At 46.5% G+C, this 23,319-nt stretch overlaps 1 protein-coding gene across 1 annotated transcript in view; it reads left to right on the top strand.

The window, feature by feature from the left end:
* The first annotated feature begins 267 nt into the window (after positions 1-267).
* FBXO42 (F-box protein 42) overlaps positions 268-23,319 on the top strand; it is a 50,192-nt gene continuing 27,140 nt past the window's right edge. Inside the window, exons 1-3 of the mRNA XM_072884002.1 lie at positions 268-417; positions 15,945-16,211; positions 18,639-18,755. Of these exons, the coding sequence (XP_072740103.1) occupies positions 15,962-16,211; positions 18,639-18,755 (367 nt within the window). The 5' untranslated portion in view covers positions 268-417; positions 15,945-15,961. The remainder of the gene's footprint in view (positions 418-15,944; positions 16,212-18,638; positions 18,756-23,319) is intronic.

Here is a 23,319-nt window from a genome sequence, read left to right as displayed (position 1 = left end):
CGCCCTGCCACCTTCTCCTCGGAGCCGACCTCCCCAACATGGCGGCCTCGCCCGCCCGTCTCTTCCAACATGGCGGCGGGGCGGTGCGCGTGCCCTTGGCGAGACCCTCCAAAGATGGCGGCCCCCCCGCCAGAACGAGGCCTCTGCGCTATGGCGGGGATGGGGAATCGACCTTCCCATCATGGCGAGCCCGCGCCACGTGACCCCCACACCCCGCCTTCTCCCTGGTCATGTGACGCGGGGCCGGCCGGCGCCTGCGCAGTGCGCTCTCCGCCGCGGCCGGAGCGGCGGCGGCGGCGGCGGAGGGGAGGGAAGATGGCGGCGCCGGTTGGAGCCGTCACCCGGGTGACGCGGCGGCCCCGGCGCCTGCAGCCCTGAGGGCCTGGCCCAGCCGCGGCGGGCGGTGGCCGGCGGCAGGTGAGCGGCCCCGCGGTGCGGCTCCCCGGGGCGGGGAAGGACGGGAGCGGCGGCGGCGGCGGGCAGCGCCCCTTCCCCGGGGAGCGGGGCGGCGGCGGCGGCGGGCCCGGCCTGCCAGGCCCCTCAGGGCGGAGGGGACCCCCTCACCTGGAGGGGACCCCCTATTTGGGGGCTTAAGCCCCTCTTTTCCCCCCTTTCCTCTTTTTGGGGTGTCCCTGCTGAGGGCAGAGCCCCCCGGGGTGTTGTAGCCCGTCCCGGGGGCTGCTCGTCCCCGTGAGGGGGGAGGCCCCTTCCCTGCCCGCCCGGGGCAGCGGCAGCCCCGGGGTGGGGAGGAAGGCGAAGGCAGCCCCGGGGTCTTCCTCAGCGCCGGGGGTGGGCAAAACCTGCCCCCTTACCCCCCCCAAAACCTTAGGTTTCCCCAAAAAAATCAGTGCTGGTGTCGGGCAGCGCCAGGGCGCAGGCTGGCAGCGCGGGGGGACGGGTGCTGTGGCTGCCCCGAAGGCTCACGTCTCCTACCTGTAAAAACAAAGGTGAGGCTCAGTCTCCAGTTATTCTCCGAATAACTCCGTGTGAATCCGCATCTCGACTCGCATCCACGTTCGCGCCTCGCGTGCTGCTCGCCCTATGTATGTATATATATTTGGTTTGGTTCTGAAAGCGTTGTATTAAATCAATAGTGGTGGCAAGCTTTGTAGTTATCAGCCCAACAGGGTTTGGGGTATTAATCCCCATTGTCTTCGCGGATAATCTCATGTCGGTGGTTTGGTAATGGCTTTATTTATTATTAGGTGTTTTTGTCACAACGGGGCTGGGCTGAGCAGACACTGCAGGGGCTCGTCTTGATGCGCGGGTCTTGCTCGGGAGGATTATCTCATGCTGCCTGCAAGATGCTGCCCAGACCTCTCCGGGGTGAAGTGTCTCGCTTCAAGCCTGTTTGGGTTTTCAAATCAGGCAGAGCATTTCTTAGGAGCCACGAGTGCGGGAGCAGAGCCTGGTATCTCGCTCTTAATAACCTAAACTCTAATTAATGCTCAGAGGAAGAACAAAAGAGAAGTCGTGCAAACTGAAATGCTTGTCTGCAGTACAGTGAATCAGTTCGTTACGTGGAGACTGTGTTCTGTTTGTAAGATAACCTGGTTGATCGCCGGGGATGTCGTTTGTATTAAAATGGCTTTAATTATGACTGGTGAGACTGGTTCATGCTGCAGTTCACCAGCTGGAAGTCTTCCCTTTTACTAAAGGGGACACGAGTTAAAATAAGTTACCCTTGAGATGCCGCTGACCTGAATCTGTAACCTGGGTGTAACGACATCTTTACCCACCCTGCCCTTCAAGAGCAAAGGAGCCCAAAGCCTGAATCGATCCGCTGCCTTGCAGGTGGCCTCGTGAAGCCCCGAATCGGTGATGACACTGCAGTGTCCTAACAAACTGCTTTGTATCGCAACGCAGCGGTCGCAGCCCGGGCTTGGCCCTTCTAGAGAGCCAAATCTCTCAGCTGGACGTTAATTGAAGAGTTAAGAGACGCACTGTTATTTCCTCATTTCCGTAGCCCTGCGTGTTCCCACCACCATCTCTCCTTCCTTTTCCTTACGCTGATGCCAGAGAAAGGCTGAATACCAATGGCTTTCCCTCAGGTTTGCCTGGGGTTGGTCTTTCCCTGGTGTCAGAACCGGGAGAGAGCAAGATTTCGGGCGGGATCGTGGGCTATTTCCAAAGCAGGATGACGCTTCTCTTGCGGAGGGAGAAATCACAGTTGGTGCTGCATCGGGTTCAGTTCTGTTCACCAGGGCTTTTGTATCTGCATGCTTCTAGCAGAAGCAGAATTGCATCCAGCGGTTGTTTTCGCATAGCGAAGATGTTTGTGCATGTTTTTCCTGACGTGTTACCTGGTATTTTAACTGATGTCTGACTCCGCCCAAGCAGCATTTTTTCCATGGTGGCAAGTGAAATGCTTGGGTTTGAAAAGCACTGTATGGTTTTAATATTGCACTGGTTTACAAACCTGCGCTGGTTTACTCTCGTGGACTTTTAAAGGCGCTATGCGTAACTTTAAATTTTAATTTGAATTTACTACAGCCTTTGGTCTCTGGGACTCAAATTTTCTCTGTGTTTGGCTGTTGGAGAAGCCCTGGAAGAAATCTCGCCTGCAGAACAAGTGTTATTGTCCTGCCTGTGGTTGGTATAAAGATCGGGATGGTTTATTGCTGCTGTTGAGTGTGTGTTACCTTTGACTTGGGGATTTCAAGCCACGGGTATTGCTAGGTGCTGTGTCAGGCACCTTCTGGAGAGGGTTGTTTGTTCCCAAGGATAGCAGGGATGTGCTCGACTGTCCTATTCTTAATTTCAGGAAATTTAATGTATGTAATCTTCATGTTTAACAGAAGGAGTGACACCAGCTGTAGCTTTGGAGTGGGAGGGTGGGGATGGTCTGTTCTCCGTGCGTTCCCAGCACGACTGAGTTGTAAAGGTCTGTTTTCAGGGCTTCGAAGAGGCGTTGGGTTTCGGTGCAGCCTGCTTTGCCCGCTGCCGATTCCAGCCACTTCCACAGGATGTGAGTGAGTGCTGCTGGAAAAGGCTTCCCACTTTCTGTGTAAACAGAGCTGCGCCTCTGAGGCAAGTTATTTTTCCCTGTGTATGTAGTCATGGCAGGCTTTGTTGTAAAACATTGATTCAGGCTTTGCCCTAACGAATTTTCTTGAGGTTAAACATAAATAAGCTTCAAGCCCTTGGCTTCTGAAATGCAGCATTGCGTGGGGATGTCTGCGAGGGCTTATAAAAGGTGTTAGAGCCAGAGCTAGGCTCAGACTTGGTACAAATCTAGATAAAAGCCTGTGAAAAGAGGACTCTGGTGGCCCTAATAATGTGCTTGATGGGTGTTTCTCCGGGTAAGAGCTCCTTTCGGAGTGTGTTTTCTGACCTAAGTGGGACTGTCTGCAGTTGGTGACATCCTCGAGAGATGCATCAAGGTATCTGGGCTGTGCTGCCATTAACAGCTAATGCAGCTTTTTGATGTAGTTTAGAAATTCAGGTCAAAATCCCTTTTGAACTTGCTTGTGTCTTAGATTAAAGGACAGCAGGGTGACACATCCACATCGAAAATTGTTGCTTGTGTTGAGCAACGTGCAGAAAACGTGGATCATGCCTTCAGGAGCTTGCTATTTCAAGAGCTGCAAATGTTATCCTAGAGCTTTGGTTAATTTACATTGGACCATGCTGTGGACTGTATTCACTTCCCCATTTCTATGGCAATTTTAAAAATATTTATCTTTGCTAGCTGAACACCTACTGAAACATCTCTGACTTAAAATGTTCGTTCCCTCCCCCCCCCCCCCACTTAATATAGTTCAGCCAACAGTGATTTGTGGCTCCACCATGCTGTATCTCTTCATATGTGTCAGACTCATTTTGAAACACTTGTCTGGCTTATTTTGTTCTGTGCTTGTGCAAGTTTCAGAATAATGCAGGATTTTGAGGGCTTAAAGTAAGTTGGTAGAGCTGCTTGAATTTATTTGAGGCTTCTCGTTAGGTTAATATTGATGCGCTGTGGTAACACTGCCTTCTGCCCCTGGTCTTGTCAAACCTCAGATCAGTGGCGACGGCCCTGTTGGCACGTTGAGATGCATTTAAGGACACCCCAGGTCTCCACAGCAAGTTGTGTTTGGTGGAAAGATGCTTTTATTTGAGTTGGTTGTGAAGGGATGATGTTAGGAGGTGTCCCGCTGCCGGGCTGCCTCGTACTAGAGGTGTAAAAGCAAGGGGCTATTGCTGAATGCTGCAAATCATTACCAAAAATACATTATAGCCTTGGCAAAATCCATATTTTGTGATATACATTCTGCCTAAGCAGAGCTCCCTGTGAAGCTGCAGAATTATTGCTCTTGCTGTTACCGTATGGTCTGTCTGCACGTGATGCATTTCAGCGGGCAAAAGATCATCTCCGGTTTGCTGAGTGATTTCGAGTTTTCAGGATAAAAAGCAGCTCATAAATGTAAAAATCTTGCTGTTAAGTTGGGGTGATTGCAGGAATAAACCATCCATCCTGGAACTTTTTACATCGGGGAATCTGCGATACATATTAATCGTTATGGCTGGCTTTTTATCACGCTGGAGAGCCTGCAGATACGAGTGATTTATCTGCACTTTAACAAAGGATCACGAACCCCCTAGGTGCAGTTATCCTGTCAGTGAGCTTCCAGGGGAGGGGGCTGAGCGCCTGTGGGGTATCAAGCCTATTAAAAAAGCATAATTCTGCAAGAGTCAAACATTTTCAGGGAATCTCTGTTTTTTCTTGTCACTGGTATCAGATACACGTCGGATCCTTTTGTCAGCGTGTGAAGGCGCCTGCCCAAAACACCTTAAACAAGAAAACCAAATAGCAGCAACTTCTGTACCATTGTTGTTGCATCCATTCTGCAATTATTTAGTTCAATTCCTCCATCAAGCAGCCACCTTTAATCTGTCCTGTTGAATGCATGCTCTTCCTGCATTTGTTTTTAGGCCGGCTGTTTTCTTTCCCCGTCGCAACTGCTGCTGGGGACTCCTGCAAACCGCCTGGACCTTCAGGTTTCGGGGCAGCAGCGACCCGTTCTGCAGACACGGACGCGCATTGCGGCTCGGGAGGGGACACGTGGGACGCTTTAGCTGCTCTGAACCTGACTCTTGGATGCTGTGAAATCCTGGGGTTTCATAATATGTGATAATAAGTGGTTTGCCCCGGTCTCGTACTCGGTATGATGCCAGGCTGTGCTTCTCAGTTAGAAAGGTGTGCCCGATGGGGTGGCAGGAGTGCTCTTGTTTGGGATGTTAACGAAGGGAGATTTTGGGGATCTGCTGGGGGAAGCTGAGTTTTTGATTAAGAGGTAGGGATGAATTTGAAATTAGCACAGTTTCCCTGAATTTTTATTTGTTTATTAACGTAACGTGGATTTGACTTCTATTTTTTTGTCTTCTCTTTCTTAGTATTTAACACCTAGTATTTTTGAGCCTCACTAAACAACTAGACTTGAGATAGGGCATGTAGGATAGAAGGACAACCCTTGCTTTTCTCAGTGGCATTGCATCCCTAACTTGCTGTGCTTTTGCTTCTCATTCTGTATTGCCTTTTTCATTAGCTGAAAAAAAAATTCCAATAAAAAGGAAGGCAAATTCTCAAAACGGGTGGAAACAGCAGCAAATCCTCATCCAGCCTGCTGGGTGGGTCTAGCTCTCATGAAATCTATTTTAAATTGAATTGCTGGGTTGTATTTTCCTGTAGGTGGCTCAGTTGCTTGCGAGGTCTGCTCGGTGGTGGTGCCGGTGCTGTTTGCAACCCCTCACGCGGAGGTGCGTGGGTCTTCCCTGTGGCTTGAGCCCTATGTCTTTGTCCTTTAAAGCTTTGGCGTTGGAGGGGATGCAGAGCAGTCTGTTCTGTTTTATAATAATAGGGTTGCAATCGCCACAACCCTGCGGGCTGTTTTGCACACTCGTATCGCTGGAGAGGAAAGTATTTATCCTTCTCTTCCCATATGCTTTACCTGCTGGAGGATTTAAAGCAATCCTCTATTGCTCACTTTAAATGACACCGTTGTTTGCTGGGAGGTGGTTGGGATTTTCCCACAGCAAGATGCTGGTTTATGGGAGAAATGTGTTTAGCAGAAGCTTAAGCGCCAGGAGAAGAGCTCTCCCAGTGCTCGCTGCCAACACCATATTGACAGTGAATAAAAGAGACGCTGTCTAGACTGCCAGTCACTGAGCTAACGACTGCTCCGCAGGATTTTGAACGATGAGAAGACACGCTGCCTCAAAGTCAGTCCCGCCTTGAAGCCGCCGTTTTGCCTCTTTGCCGGGCTCTGGCGATGCCCTTTGCCAACACGCGTGTCTTGTGCTCACAGACCCTTAGGCACCATTCTTCTCCCGTCCGCGTTGCACAGTGCGACGAGGGGGTACGTAGTCTTATATTTGTAGAGATTGATGGGTGTTTCCCCTCCCTAGTTAATATCTTCTGCTAAAAAAACCCAGTGATGACTTCAGGCACGTTCTGAATTTACACGCTCAAGCCCTCTGTATGGGTGTCGAGGCAAGCACTTAATCTCTGTGCTTGCTTTTCATAAATCTTACTCTTTTCTATCACTCTTTTATGTTTTGATTAGCGTATCTTTGTTTCCAGCTCACCCGTCAAAAATAAAACAGAACTCTTGGTGCTATCTGCATACTCATCTTAACTCGGGAGAGGCAGTGGCCTAATTTCTTCAGCACAGGTCAGGGAGCCAGAAACCTCCGGTATCGTAATCCCAGTGCTGTCGAGGCCTTGCTTGACCTCGGCTTCTCGGTGCTTTTGTTCCTTTACCTATAAAATGGGGTTAATTACCTCTGTGGCACTTACAAGGCACTGGGACACCTGCTGATGCTGCGCTTTTGTAATGTGTAAAGGCGTTTAAGGTTGAGTTGGGCAGGTACGTGCTACCTGGCCAGAGGGTTTTCTGGCTGAGCATATCCCTATCAATGTAAACTCCTCTTTTTTTCTGCCATTGAGAGAGAGAAAATACTTTCTATATTGTTGCAATAGCTGTTTAGCAAACAGATCTGCCTTCAAATTCTCTTTGGTGTGATCCAGCCCTGCTCCTGGGCAATATTTGCTTGATGGTTAACTCTGTAGTTGGCAGTTTTCATCAAAGGCTTTGTACCGGGAATTACACGAACTAGTTTGGAGGTGGCATACAAATTTATTTGATGTGATTAGAGCAGTGGACATCACAAAAACATGCTTTTAGTGTGTTAGACACACAATACGTGTTTCGGCTGAGCAGCTCATCTGCTAGGAGTTAAGATCGTGAGGAGAGCATCATTTGTAGTGCTCATACGCTGATAATGTCCGTGTCGAGATGGTATTAGATATCTTGGTACACTGCTTGCTAACAAAGATAAAAACATTGCATCAGTGAACTGCTGCAAAGTCAGCAGTCCATCTGAAAGCTGTGGGTATCGATTTAAATTAAACCTTGGCTACCGAGCCTACGCTAATACATGGCTTTTTCCAGTGCATCCTTCTTCTTTTGGCCTGAAAGTCAGTACCCTTGAGCCATCTTCAAATGAAATGTCTCAGGGCTGCTCATGACTTATATTTCTTGGTTGGTAGAGGAACGTTGCAGTTTGTGAATGTAGACTGCAAAATAACTTTTCTCTGTTGAAAACATTAAATTCTTCCCCACCTAAGCCAAAGCCAAAGACCATGTTGCGGGGGGGAACCAGAGGCTTGAATGTGAGCGCTTGCATGACAAGTTGCCCCGCTGGTAAACCCTGACCTTGGCCTAGCGTTTGCTTAAGTTATTTTTCCTGAGTGCTAAAATTTTATTCTTCGTTCCCACAGCGAAACTTTAAGCCTGAATTTTGCAGCTATGTTGGAAACCTAAATCTTGACTGGTTGTCCTGCTGCTTAAAGTAACAAGAGATTGCCTGATTTACATGGACAACATTGCAGCATGGGTATTAATGCTGATTTTTTAAGTCTCTTGAAGTGCTGGTAGTTTCTGAAGGAAGTTGTGTGGAGCAGTGTGTGTCTGTCTCTCAATGGGCTTTTGCCAGGGCTGGTTTTTTGGAAACAAGGCTTATGCAGTTTGCTTCCTGTCTCACACTAATTCCTGATCCTGTTGCCCCTTTCTGCCCGATTCATTGGAAGGATAATGGTCTCAAAGATCTTGAGTTCCCCCAAGTTTCACAGGACAGGAAAGGGAGAGGAGAGACCCCGCCAAAGGCAAGAAAGCTCCAAATTCTGGAGACCAGAGGAGCTACCTGGGAGGAAGAAGGTCCGCCCCCCCCGCCGTACAATTGCAGCAGGCAGCGGCAGCTCACCCGTGAGCAATGCATCGGTAGGAAATGACATTTTGGTGCTTCCCGAGCTGCCCGTTTTGCTGGCTGAGCTGAAGGAGGTGGATGGGATCCAGGGCTTTCCCGGCCAAGGAAGTCGTGCGCCGGGTCGGACTCTGACACTTGCTGCGGGCTGCTTTCCTGTGGCAGTATTTGCTTGACACGTGGGCACCTCGGGGACTGCGGTTTCCTCCATCTGGGCAGGAGTTTAGTGGGAAATGTGCTGGGAGCAGCTGTTTGGATTCATCGGGTTACACTGTGCAAAGAAAAGAGTTTATTTAAAAGAAAAAAAAATCCCGACCACACCGAATAAGCATCTAATGCAGTGTGTTAAAAAAAATCAGGAATGAAGTCACCCAACATGTCTGGGTACCTCCAAGTTTTGTTAGCAAACCCTTCTCGAAGATATTTCCATGCTTTACATGTAATTATTTTGCCCGAGCAGGTTTTCTGGGCTGTTTGGGCATAGAAATGGGCATTGGGCTGTATGGAAATGTAAATGAAGTGATGTTTCCGAGTTGTGTTTTCGGACTTATTTTTCATACAGTCAAAACTAGACTGGTTTTTAGATCAGTAGCATGTGTTTCCCTCATCATTCAGCTGTAAATTTGCCTTTGTTTGCCTGAAACCTTTATAGAGATTAACCAATTTTAGTGGCTTTGGTAGGTTTAAGAGATGTCTGTAGAAACTGAGTGCTGTGTCATTTCTACAGGCTGTCCTCAAAATAATTAAATTAACTGCAGCTTTCCAACTGCTGCCCATGAGCTCCAGACCTGCTGTGCTATCTTAACGAAGGAGGGAGGTGACAATTATTTCCAGGATCTGCTGTCCTGTGTTCGCTTGGCATTATCGAGCCAGGAGTTCTTGCTGATGAACCATCACAGGCAGGTTTGGATAGGTACGGAAAATCACATTGGATGTTTTTATCCAGACAGCTGCTGTGCAAACTGTTTATCCTCAGACAGCATATGTTACAACAGGAGAAGCATCTGCATATTTTCGTGTAAAATCCTCTCTTTTCAAGTCTCAAAGCCTTTTATTTGCTTGTTTAGGGATCATTCTTCTTTTCTGGCTAGCATGCAGTTTTGCCTTCATTTTGAAATGAATCATGATTATTTGTTTTGCTAGAAAAAGTTCAGGCGAGAATAATTTTAATTAACGGCTTGCGGGGAGCCGGTAGAGGGAGTGTGTGAGCCCAAAATACTACTTAATTTACATCCCTACGAAATTTAGGGTGATTTCAGTAGAGGGGATGGATCACAAGAGCAAACCTAGATACGGTCCAGCCGATTACTGCACCCGAGCAGAACAGTTTGCAAAATGAGCTAAATTTGGGTCTAAATTACTAGAATGACCCTTTCTGCGTTTGGAGAATCCCAGCCAGGGTTGATACTCAGACTTGCTAATTTTCAGCTTGGTTGGAGGGATGTAACTTTGTTGAGTGATTACTGAGATTTCAGAGTTGGAGGCATACACATGGAGGCTTGAATTTTTATGAGGGAAACCCAAAGAGCATGGTGCCCTGTGCATAGGTGCCTGGCCCACCCGCATCACCTTTTTAACCTAAGGATAAATGTATTTAATGCCCAGTGTGATTAAATTGGGGGCTCATTGGCCAACAGCACGCATGTTAGCTCAAGCAGTACCTAAATAAGTAATGTAACAGCTTATTTTGTGCTGCTAGTGCTTATCAAGCCAGATTTCAACAGGTTTTAAACAACTTAAGCTGGTTTAAGGGTAATAACACTGTCAAAAGAAACTAGAAAGTCTCCAAATCCCATTTGTTATGGATTAATTTTGTGGGGTTTTTGGATGTTGGAGATCTCGGCTTGTTAAGCAGCGTTCTGCAGGGATATCTGGAGATGGTCTTGGTGCCTTCGCTTTTTGTTCTGGTTCTTGATTTGTTAATATTTTGTTAAGCTTTTAGGCCAGTTCTGAGGTTTTGTCCTGTTTATTCCATTAGCAAATTCGAATGACAGATTTTGCTATGTACACGTGAAGTCTGGTGTCATTAGACTCTTCTGTTTCCTGTCATTCTCATGAACGCTAACAATGAATATATAAAATGTGCTGCCTAGGTTTGTATTCCTGTAATAATCCAGAATAAACCTCAAATTTTCTTTCTCATTTTCAGCGCTTTAATTTTGTAGGAATGTAGGTTAGGCAGATTAGATGTTTAGGTTGCTGTGCTGTTTGCGCAATAAATCTTGCTGTGTAATGTTATATTACTACTATATTTTTTTTCTGAAAGCTTAGAATAAAAATGAGCAGGAATGTGGAATACCTGAGGGTCGATTCATCAGGGTGGGAGGGATTTCTGGTAACTCTCTAAACCTTTTTATTACAATGATATCAATTAAAATTCAGTTGCAGTCATGCTGTTTCATTACAGTATGGTGCAGGTTATACGGCACTGTAAAATGAAGTCATGTAATTTTGAATTTTTCTCTGGAGTCTCTATAAAAATACTGGTTTAACAGGCAAAACGCAGCAGGGAGGTAGTACTGAAAGTTATATATTTGTATTTTCAAACTTGCAGATGGAATTTAGGAAACCTTTATTTTCATGGGTAAAGCTGGATCTTATATGAAAGAAAAAAAACATAATTTCCTGTTGAAAGGCAGCTAAAGGGAAAAGCTGTGCTTCAAAGAACTTGTAATTGCCTGTTTTGCAGGGATAAGAAGGAACGCATGCTGCAGGTGTCCCCAAGGTCTTGCTCGTTCGTCTGGGCGCGATGCTCAGTGGCAGCACAGACAGGATATTGCTCATCGCTCGGTTTCCCAGAGGCTTTGTTTTCTTTTTTGACTAAAATCTGCTTTTTTTTCCATTGTTGAATTTGTCTAGCAGTTGATTTTCAAATGTATCAGCTCTAACCAGTGCAAGTTTTGGAGGACTGGAAATGTTGTCTTATTTAACGACATTCATCCCTACCCCGAATCCCATGGCTCCCACAGACCTTTCGCTCCCTGTGCTGTTGCTTTCATAAAATAGTGTGCTTCTACCTAGGAAATAGTGCTTTATTTTTCCTCTTACATCGCTAGAAAAGGGCTCGGGGCTTCTGTAAGACAACTGATAGTAGCAAAAGCCAAACTTGAGCGGGGGAAGCTGCCATTGAAGCCCTTGATGGCACAGCTGCATGAGACAAATAATAAAATATCATGCAAAAATAATCCTTCCCAATACAGATAGGAATTTTTTTCAAGGAAAGTAGCCTCAGACTTATTATTAAATGTGTCTGTCTGATGGAATAGGCTTTTTCTTAAACTGAGTAAGAGAATAAGCCTAAAAGGTCTAAATGTCTCCGTAAATGCTACCCTGCCATGCCGATGGGGCTGTTGACAAGCAGAATAAGCAGTTGCAAAGTATGAGGAAGAGTCTGGAGTGGATTAGAGGCAGTTTCTATCTTCCACCCCTAAATTAACGCCGTAGCTCCTGATTGCCAAGTGCAATTAATTGTTCTGTTCTGCAGAATCCCTTTCTCTTTCCAGCCGAAGCAGTCATCCAGCCAGGGCTGGGTCCTTTCACACACCTTTATTCGGGTGAGAACATAGCTTCTACGATTATGTTTGGAGAGAGAATTTTTTGTGGCATGTGAAAATGAGCATTCCCTTATGAGTAATGTGCTCTGACTCAGTACTATTACACGGCCTCTTACTTTCATTCAAGAACTTTCCCTTGGAGGCTTTTTTCCCCTAAAATCTGTTGACTTTTTTTTTTAAAAAAAAAAAGGTCAAAAACCCTGTGGGTTCAAGCGCTTCTTAAAACAGCTGAGAATTGCAGAGAAGAGGAGGTAGTTCGGGATGGGAACCACTGATGCCACCCACACCTGTGAATTGGGGTCCATGGGACCAGGAGAGATGCCTGCAGGTAGGAAAACCTTCTTGGGTCGAGGGGGGTTTTGCAGGAGCTGGCTGCCTGGTGTCGCTACCGGGCTTCGAGAAGTGCTTAAACCCGGTGGTTTTTTGCCTGCATTTAATACTTTTCATCTGTTTGTTCCACTGCAGTGGATAATTACTTTAGCAGAATAAATAACAAGCTCTTAAATAATTTCAGGAGGAGAGAGAGGGAAAATTGAAGTGCTCTGAAAGGAGGAAAAGAGTTATAAAATGTTTTGCCAACTGGCAGAGACACAGCTTTTAGGAAGGGCCAGGCAAATTTGATCAGTGCTGGCAGAGCTTTGTTTCAATTGCCCTTCTAGCGTTTCTTTACGTGTTATTTTAAGCAGCTGCGATTCCTCCTTGGTGTAGGGCTTTAGGCTAATTTCTGAACACCGTAAAATGTTTCTGCTGCTGGAATATAAAGGCACTTCTCTGGGACCAGGAGGGTTGTAGGGTGCAAAATATATGATGCTTCAAGGGGCTCCTGTTGGCCTTCACAGCGATCGATCCAAGCAGAACGGGGCTCCTGGATCCGTCCCGGCGAGTTAATTGAATTGCATGTACTTTTGGATGAGACGCGACTGCTTAAATCCTTCGCTGCAGCTTTTTGAGTGCTCGGAGATTAATTTTAACCTGTGTACAAACTGAAGCCCAGCTCACTGCAAGCAGAGAGCGCCCGGAGAGCCAGGATGAGTGAGAAAGCACCTACTGCATCCCCCCTAAATGCAACGGGACAGAAACACTCTGTTCTGCTCTTCAAATAACTAGTAAAAACACTGGCATGAGATTTTCTCCCGGGGATCTGCTGAATAATTGGTAATAGGTGCTGGCTGGCATGCTTTAGCTCTCTCGTACTGCCTGCCTGGGTTTCTTTTTTGTTTGTCGATGTTGGAGCAGGGTTATAGGACAGGGCTTTTGCTGTTTTGCAATCCGGGGGTGGTTATTCCCAGCCCGCTGTTCCCGTGCCATAAGAGCAAAATCTGCATCCGTGGCAGGTCAAGCTTGAAGGGTTATTTTGACGGCGACTTGCCTTTTGGGAGTTGAGTTTATTGCTAGTCTTGTTTTCCTTAAGAAAAATAAGACAGCGTGGGTGTGAAAACTTGGAGGATGGTTATTTCTTATGCTCAAACATTTAGAAAACGAGGATCTAGCAAAGTAGATGCATTTGATGCAATATTTATAATATTAAGTGGTCTGGTAAGACCAGACAAAACTCAGTGCAGCTTCTCCATCCTCAGATCTGCGCAAGCATGTGCTATTGAGGCATCGAGGGGTTTCCCTGCTCCTCCTGCCTTTTTAAAATTGGCTTTTCTAACCCCCAAGCTGTTTCACGCCTGTGATTAACTTGCTGTGTTGTGTTGTTCCCAAGCCTGCTCCAGAGAATCAAAACTGGGATTTAGTAATTGGGGAAAAAAACCCTTGCTAGCTGGGCGTTCATGCTTGCACTTCTCATCTGACTTCCTCCAGCAGGTTTTGGACATTATTTAAAGGGTAAATAAAAGCTGTTGGGAAACACACATAATCTTTGCTTCTAAACCTTAGTAACACAACAGATGTCTTGTGTGAACCTGTCGAGCCGAGGCTTATGTTCAGCGTTGTCACCTGCAGGTGTCCCATTGTACCTGATCTGGTTGCAAATGCACTTCTGTTTGGTTTTCTAGCACATTTTTAGGGTGTGAAATGCCTTCTGCTCCGCCTGGGTAGATGTGCTGCTCTGTTTTCCCAAGCCATGAGACAGGGACCGACCCTCCTTCCCCCAACCTCCCTGGCTCGAGCGAAACCACATCCCAAGGTTGGAGTACTGGCAGCCTTTGGCTTCCTGCCATGCTGTGTCAAGGTGGAAATCAGCACATACGCTTCACAACGATAGATGCTTTTGCTTGGGAAAGACCCAACCCTCTGTGTGTTATTTTTTTTTTTAGTGCAGCTCTGCTTTTTTTTGGTTTTCCATTTCTTATTCTTTGGGAATTTGTGTATTATCTGCTGCGTAATGCAGTTTGCTGGCAGCAGCAGCGCTCGTGTCAAAGCGTTTGGGTTTCAGCCTTTCTCTGTCATAACATTGACTCTAAGAAGGATTTCTGACACAGGAAAACGTGCAGAGCATCTGTTCAGATGATAACTGTACGTTTAATTTTGACGTGGTTTCTGCCGCAGATTGACAGCCCCTAGGATTTTCTGAAGCTGCTTCATCAGGGAACCTGACAAAACTGGAGAGTAATGCTGTCAAATGTAATTTTTCTGAGCATGAATTAGTTGTCATGGCAAGCTTTTCTGCTCTGCGTCTCCACCGTCTGCTATTCCCATGGCTCTTTGGCTTGGTGTGTCCTGGGATGGGAAAACCCCGAGTTTAGCTGGGGAAGATGGTAGAGTTTGCATCGCTGGAAGCTTGTAACAACAGCTTAGTTTATTCCTGATAGCTAGCTAACTTAAATTCCTTCCAGCCATACTTTCTGCGATATTAAGAGTTTGGTAAAAATAACATACTATATACTTGTATTTAAGTATGTTGGGCAAAAAGCTGTGTCTTGTCTTCCTTCTTGGGGAGCGGATTCGCTTCCTGGGCTTGCTGCAGGTGGGGTTTGTCCCATGCACTGTGTTGATCTGCGTCCCATCATCCCGCTCGGTCTGGGACCTGGGGATGGCTGGGCAGCCTCTGCCTCGTGGAGTCGAGAGAAACTCATGCTGGTGTAAGCACTGAGAGCTTGCCCTGTTTTGGGTCTTTCATCACAACCTGCTGTGCTAGGAAAAGATAAAGAGGGAATTTGTCATTGCAGTTTCTGGAAAAGAAAGTCCCTGCGTTGTCCTCCTGAGCTGTTATTTTGGTTTGAGCTATCAGTGCATGTGCAATCACAGAGCAGTTGCATCCCTTGGTCTTCACCCAGCAGCGCTGGAAGGGAGAAGTATCGCCGCTCTCCCCAAAACAGGTCGGCTGCTTCCTGGGAAATAGGGTCCAGGGATTTGTTTTGCAGCAACGGGCATGGGTTTAACTGCACACCACGCCAACTGGCCGAATTGGACTCAGCCGCTCGTTAAGATGGATTTATTTCATGATGTATTTCTGTCATCGGTATGTTACCTTATACTTAAGATGTTCTGAATAGCTGGAGATACAATATTTAATATTCCAGCCTTTCATCAGCAGTAAATCCTGTGGGGGTTTTTCTTTCCTCACCTACTGTCAGTAAGAACTGTGGGCAAGTATTTAATAAAAGAAAAGGAAAAAGGGGGGGTGTTAAGGGAGAATGAGACAGGGATTCTTTCCCCCCTGCGTGCTGCTGAGAAGTTGCTTGGGGTAAAGCAGGCTGGCTGGCAAAACTGGTTTCGCAGGGGAGGAGGGGCTGCAAAGCTGTCGATTCGATCCTGTCTCGCCTTGGGTTGCTCTGGATTCGGTGGGGATCTCTTTCCCCATCGCTGTCTGGCCCTCTGGTGCAAACCAGCCGGGGCCACCAGTGCGGCAGCGTGATGCCTTCTCGTGCCTGGCGAGGGAGCAAGGGTTTGAACACCTGTAATTCCTCCAGCGGGTTTATTTTTTTGCTCTCTCTGGTACCGTCTGTAGGCGATGGTAGGGCTGAGAGCAGTGAGAGATGAAGTGGCCTGGGAAAATTCTGCACCGATGGAGAACGGCTTGTTCCTAAACCACGTGCAGCCTGCTTCAAAGCTTTGCAGAAACCACGTCCTCGACTTGGAGTTTGCAGGGGTAGAGCTTGATAACCTTTGGTGTAATGTGCACAGCTTGCAGATGCATTTCTGATGCTATTAATTTTCTTTGTGACCTTACTGTTGTCTTTTTTTTCTCCTCTCATGAAGCTGTGAAGTGGAATGCCATGGCCAGTTCCTCGGACAGTGAAGATGATGGTTTCATGGCCGTGGATCCAGAAGACACTGTGGTCGAAGGAACGATGGAGCAAGACGATGAGCCGCATGCTGAGCTGGAGGTCGAGGAGACCAGGCATAACAGATCAATGTTGGAGCTCCCAGAAGAGGTTTTGGAATATATCCTCTCCTTCCTTTCACCCTATCAGGAGCACAAAACTGCTGCCCTTGTCTGCAAACAGTGGTATCGACTAATCAAAGGTACAACAGCTGTAGTGAGAGTGCATTTTTTGATTGTGGGAACACAGATTCACATCCCAGCTGCTCTTTGCTTTGCTTTAGCCTTGCCTGTTGTTTTCCCCTCAAACTGAGAAATTCAACTGCAAAATGCCAGAAAAATAGCTGCAGCCGTCGGGTCACTTGCTTTGCTGAAGGCACTGCTAATAATGATGCAGAATTGAGCTCCTCCGCCTCTTTTGTAGTTTAAAAGAGTGAAACCCCAAAACCCCCATGACAGAGCAGCTCACTTAGGTTGCTTTTGAATGCTCCGTGTGCGCTGCTGACGTGCAGCGCTGTTGACCTTGCATTCAGGCTTCCTCTCCACCACACAGCAGCCCCTGTTGCCGGTGTCCCATGTCTAATGTGGCTGTAATTGTGCTTCGTTTGCATCTTGCTCAGTAATTAACATTCCCAAAGCTTATGCTTTCGGCTCGAAATAAAACCGTGTCTGGTTCTTACCGCTCTGCTGAAGATAAGTGGTATATAAAATCTACATTAATATGGATCTACATATTCAGACTTCCTGAAAGAGTAGCCCTGAGATACAGATAGTTCACTTTGCCTCCGTGCAGCATTAATTCTGAAGCCTTATGGGGATATTTTAATGCTAGATACATATGATATGACTAATAGGTAGGTAAAGTTTGGACAAGCAAAAAAAAGAGACAAGCAAAGCTATTTGCTTCAGTATTTTTTTAATACATTGGATGATTTGTTATGTTTCCATTGGGGACATGCGTTTTGATTGCAAGCTTCATTAAAAAACATGCAGTTTAAGAGGAGACCACAGTTAAATCTGTAGGAAATGAGGCACGCTGCTGCACGAGGGTAATTTGTTTCTTCTGGAACATGCAGAGCGGGTGTCAGGTGTGAAACGCCTTTGGCAGGCGTGTGGGGTGATGTCTAATTTGTGGACTTCTCTGCAGATGTGAAAGCATTGCTCAGATTCCAGGCATTTTCTGCCTTGCCCAGAGTTTAACAGGCTGGAGGTTAAAAAACCACACCTACTTCAGAAGCAAGCATTGCACAAAATTACTCTTTTTGCATAATTTTGGGTCAGCAGCAGCCCGCACCCTGTTGAAAGGCTTTTCAAGTGTCCGCAGCCCTTGAGTCGCTGCTTGGGTGTACTTTCTCACGCATGCTTGTTCCTGGAGTGGCCTTAAGAGATGCAAAGGATGCAGCTGGAATGAACAAGCACCTGGTGATTCACCCCAAAAGAGACTGTGGGAAACATCCCTGGAGCAGAGGGAAGGGATGAGCAGCCTGAGGCGCAACATGGTGTTGGAGTGAGTTGTCCGAGTCTGAAGTCTCAGGGGATGAGTGGTGCTGGGCAGCTGTGCCATTTTTGTGGCAATTACAGCAAAAAAAGGGAGTGTAATTGCTAACCTGCTCACCACAAAGCAGAGAGGTCAGTTGAGGTAAACACTTGATTTGTTTTCTTCTGGTTAATTTTTCCTGTTTATCAGGATACATCTGCTATGAAATCCTATAGTTCGGATTACATTTCCCGCGTGACTCTCGGGGACCAGCTGCTTGTGGACCCTGAGCTTCATTTTTTTAAAAACTTCCGGCTTTATATCCCGGAGTGTGACTTCTTGCTGGAGGTGTTCCTGGCACGGGGCTTTCAGTAAGCAAATCCTTGGGAAAAAATCTTGGCAGGTTGTGGCATCCTCAGTGTGAGGGCTGCCATAGCATAGCGGATGCCACCAAGCATCTGCTGAGCTGCTGCAGTCATAAATCTTCACCAGACCCTTGTTCTTTCCACGGAGAGCAGTCTCTGGCCCCCCTCGGCACAAACCGACACACACGTACTCCATACACAGAATTAATTGCAGCTCTGGGGCTGGCCTGCTCTGCAGAGGAGCTGTTGTCAGCTAAATCCACTCCCTCGCACAGCTAAGAAGGGATATTTTCACCTAAGACACGCTGACTTTTATCACCGATGTCTCCTCTCCTATTTATTTTAGATTCCTGCGCAGTAGCTGCGTGCACACTCTTAAAAATTCATTATTGCATGTTATTTGTCCTCAAAGGTCCATTAAAGGAAGGGCAGCTGCTCCTCTGGGGGTGTGATTAGGGGACAGCAGGCTTGTGTTGCAGCAGAGAAGGGTAAAAAACAGCTCTGCGAAGGCATCGCACATGCTTACCTTTCACAAAGGCTTTGCTTTACCAAGCTCGAGCTGACAGATATCGGAAGTGTAGTGAATCTGTTCAGTGAACGTTGCTGATTTTCCACATTTGCAGAGTCCCTATTCTTTATTCTCTTTAATCCTCTGAATTTCCACCAGCGTATTTATAATCTAAATACAGGAGTTCTTTATAATTGCTGTCATGCTGCTTGTGCAACTGTGCAGGCATGGTTTGTTCCTAACATGCCCCAATTTTGCTGACATCTTGTTTTTCCCCTAGGTGTGGCCCATCAGTGTTATCACGGCTTTATCAAAGCAGTGCAAGAAGGAAATATTCAGTGGGAGAGTCGCACTTACCCCTACCCTGGAACCCCCATCACACAACGCTTCTCACACAGTAAGTAGCTGCTGGGAAAAGCTCTGCTCGCCCCTCTTCAGCTCTGATTTGCAACGGAAAGCTGTAACGAGGGGTTTGCAAGGTGTCACTTGGAATCTAGCAGTGCCGCATGTGCCTGTCACTGCGGCAGTTTCCACCCGTCGGTGTAACACACAGCTCTGCCAACACCAGCACTTTGCACAAGAATAGGGATTCAGTAGCTGCTTGTCGTGGTTATTGGCTCATTGCTCCTAGGAAATGTTAATGGAGCTGGGGTGGGATTTTTGCTTTCTGGTTTTGCAAATTTTACACGCAGGCTTCTTTCCGCAGTTCCTCTTCGAGTCTGAGCTTTGTGTCCCTGTCAATAGAAACCTCGCTTAGCCACTAGACTCAAGTCATTACCATCAAAGCCAATGAGTTTGCATACCCGCAGTGCTCAGGGATGTACGCTGGCTGCTTTTACAGCAGGTCATCTTCTACATCTGTAATACAATTGGAGGAGGCTGAGTGTGGCTTGCTTCAAAATAAAATACAGAGCTGCATGTGAGAAGTGTTGAGGCAAGCGTATTTACTGATAGAAGTAAGCAATTCAGCCAACAACGCTGCTTCATGTATGGGCGAATTTTTGCCCCGCTTCCAAGTTTCTGGAAGAGAACAGAAAAAGCATTCCTGCTGAGGGAAAGATACTTAAATAAAAGTTGTTATTTGTGCTGCAACAGCATCGAGCTGCCTCAGCCTGCTCTGCCAGGCGACGTAGTCAAATATGACAAAAATTCAGTCCTTGTGGCTTCGTCGTTGGGTCTGAGCCCTCCAGGAGGTGGTTCTTCCAGGGAGCCAATTTCATTTTTCTAAAGGTAAATAAACATGGTGTAAGCGGTGCGATTCCAAGAGCAAGCAGGCATAAAATTTTCATATTCCCAAGTAATAATTTATGAAGCAACCGATGCGCAGCCTCCTGCTAAGACAAGTCCAGGAGAGACTGCAGGAAGCTCTGGTGAAGTCATTGTGCTTTTCAAAGATTTCCTTGTCCTCCTAAAGAATAAAAGAGGCACCACAGTTTATAGCTTGTTTTTAAGCAACCATGCTAATGAAGTGATTACTAATGACTTTCAGATTTGCATGTGTTTTCCCCTCAATATTTGCAGCCTTTTTGCAACTGGTGAGCTTTAAGGCTGGCTAGAAATTACCTGAAAAAGGGCCAAATATTGCACGAAAGACCACTGTGTGCTCTTCAATTTATTCTGCTGCCCACCGGGGGCTTCCTCTGAGTGTGCCGCTGTTATACTTGATCCAAAATGAGTTGTCTTACTAGAGCCACTGCCCTTGGAGCATGTAATCTGTATTAGCCTCGCTATTTGACAGTGTCCTGGCTCTGGTCAGCCCTCGGTCGCTACAGAAGCGTTATTAATGCACTTTATGTGCAGAAAGCTAATCTGGATTAATTTATTTGCTGACTTAAACTGATTTTTTTTTAAGCAGTTCTCCAGATCTGTGGTATCTGCTTTCCCTACAACAGTGTTGCATGTTTGTGGGTGGATTCCAATATTAAACTGAAGCTACAAATCATTAAAAGTGAAAATTCAACCTGAATCTGTAAAACTGACCTACAATACTAAGATGTGGTGAGCCGAGGCGAAGTAAGAACAGGAGGTTTGGGGAGGGGGGAAGTGAGGGAGGACTCACAAACCCCTTTTTTAGGGGTTAGTGATTTGCCAGGTTTTGTGGGAAGATGTCATCTACCAGGCACGAGTCATTTGAAGTCAACAGGCAACAGTAGCTGGCATCAAAGAGGCGGCTAGAATCTCTTTTCCAGCATTTATTAGAACTATTTAAGGACAAGCGAAAGAATTTTAAATAGAGGTCACTATGTCTTCTGTCAATTCTGAAGGGAGTAATAGAAAAACTGTTTGATAAGGAATAATTAGTGGAAGTTACTGTTGTCTCATGGGGAGGGAGCATTTGGCAAGGTCTTTGATCATACAACAACTGATAACAAACTTTATGGATGAGCTGTAGGTTTTCTAAAGGATTTGATTGAAGCTGCAGAACATCATACAATATCAATAATGCTGTTTTTTAGATGTAAACTTACAAGCTTACTGGAAGAAATACTTCATGCATAGGTTTTTGAGCTGAACAACAGGTATAATGTTTGCAGTAGTAATCTAATTCTTTTTTAGCCCTAACATACAAACCTACAAATATCATAGCAGGGCAATGACTCATGTGGTTAAATAACTGGCCGCAATCAGAAAGTGATGTCAGAAGGCGCAGGAATGCAGAAACAGAAAAGCAGCAGAGGAATGCTGACCGTTGTGCCAGAAATATTGATCCTTTGATGGAAGAGTGACTAATTTTAAATACTGATTATTTTTTTTCCATGCAGTCTGGGGAGCATGGCACCAACATGATGACTAATTAAAGCAATTTCATGGGTTTACCCTGAGAGGCAAGGGAGAGGTAGAAGCTGGAATGTTGTTTGTTTTACAGGATGGGCTGCTTTTCTACCGGAGCTACGGCTCTTCAAATCACCCAGCTTTGCCCAATACATGGCTCCCTTTTGGCTGCACTGAGTCCCTGGACTGCAAGGCGCAGGAAAATAGTGTTCTAGAGAACAGGGGGATAGATGTGGGATTCCCCCCCCGCCCCCCGAAGACATGGAGGCAGTTGCAGAGCTGAGTTTTCTGAGATCTGGAGCATTTTTATCGTGCCACAACTTGCGGCATAGTTGGTGTAAACATCTGTGCCAGCCAGCAGGACCGGGCGCTTTCATCTGCAGCCCTACCTCCTCGGCGCCGCCATCCTCCTGGCTCTCATGCCAAGCGCGGTTGGGCGCGGAGAGGTTACCTCCAAAACTCAGCCCCATGTTGGAGGAAGCGGTGCCAGCAGCTCAACGTACGACGCTTGCAGCATCGGCTTGGCAGGGTCCTCCTGGGCTGTCAACCTTTAGCTACAAAGCTGCGGTGCTGTTTTCAGCTGAGGGCCGCGCAGCAATGGGATTTCAATAGCCAAGCTGACTTTTTTCCACTCTCTCTGATGGGGAATACGACCTTTGAACTTGGATGGGTTACTTTATTTGATGTACTCGAAGTTTAAAAAGTCAATGCCCTTTAATTATTGCAAAGGGCATGTATTTGCATTCAGTTTTCCCTTCCCAGTTGATCTTTATTTCGGTTATCTTGTGCTCCGGGTGAAAGTCTCTGATGCTTTGTTATGCAGCACAGAGGGGAAACAGGACTGCGTTCAAAACAAGCTGGCTTTGTGGTCTGTTTGGGTATCAGTGTCTTCAAACATCAGAAATATTTATTCTTTTAATTTCCGGTTACAAAGATATACCATCTCTACAATACTAAAACTCTGGGACACACTGAATTTTACCAGGACTTAAGTGTTTAAAAAAAAAAAAAAAAAAACAACAACCTGAAAATCCATCCAGTAGTCTCCAGCTGCTTGTTGTCCACCCAAAAAAGAACTAAAGGCACCAGAGACTTGCATCCTCCTCCCCTGATTTTTATTCTACACCTTTGCAAGGCTGGCATAAACCAGAGTTTTCACTTGTGCTTTTTTTTTTCCCTTCTAAATTTTTTTTCCCTTCTAAATTTTTTTTCCCTTCTAAATTTTTTTTCCCTTCTAAATTTTTTTTCCCAAACTGATCTGTCTTCCTCTGCTTCAGAAGCTTTAAATGGCTTGCTAAGAAGAAGTAGGAAAGCACAGTTTAAATTATTTTGGTCTAGGATTAAAATACATGCCGTGTGGACGTCATGGTGCCTGTCTGGCTGGCCTGGTTTTTAAATCCAAATAGAGGAGAAGAATGCTGCCACCTCCCCTCAAAAATAATAAATGAGCTGTGCTGTTGTGTGAAAGCCGTGCTTGCCAAGGGTTTGGCGTGGGGAGGAGGCAGTAGGCTCTCAACCTGTCATGGGTTAGGTGGTGATTAGATTTCTAAGGCAACTAAGCCTTTCAAGAAAGGTTAAGTAGAAAAAACGTAGCATTGCTTTGCACCAGGTTTTAATTGCACGTACTTGGGGTGCAAAGCGCTGGCTGGTGCCTTCCCGGGTGGAGGTGATGTTGCAGCTTACAAGGGGTCTTACTGTGTAAAAATGATATTGAGTCGAATCTTAAGGAGTAGGTAAAGCTATAAAAATGCTCTTAATCATTATTTCTTCCTTGATCCCATCCCGGGTAAATCCACTACACCACTATTTATATATCCTCCACCCCAGAGAGAGCTCCGGAGCGATGTGCTGTGGCGTGTAGGTGTGTATTACACAGTTTAGCAAGACGTGGGTTGAGATGAAGGCAGTTCAGTTGCACGTAAGGACGTCGTGTGGATGCACGCGGGGGAGAGCTGGGTGGTCTCACCCTACGAGCACATCCATGTCTCCAGCTCCCCCGGTCCTGCTGTGTGGTCAGCAAAGCGCCCTGGACTTGTCACTAAAAGCCAAGGGCGTGAGGGCTGCTGGCTTTTCAATCGGGGATCTGCATGACAAGCCCCAGGTCAGACAATGGGACCTTCGGCAAAGGCCACCGGGTGTCATCGCATCCCCCGCTGAGCCACGGTATTGTCTGCGGGCGCTTGAATGTG

Source organism: Ciconia boyciana, chromosome 19 (genome assembly GCF_034638445.1).
Source record: "Ciconia boyciana chromosome 19, ASM3463844v1, whole genome shotgun sequence".
In the NCBI taxonomy this organism is placed as follows: Eukaryota; Metazoa; Chordata; class Aves; order Ciconiiformes; family Ciconiidae; genus Ciconia; species Ciconia boyciana.
This window is presented reverse-complemented; position numbering and strand designations above follow the sequence as displayed.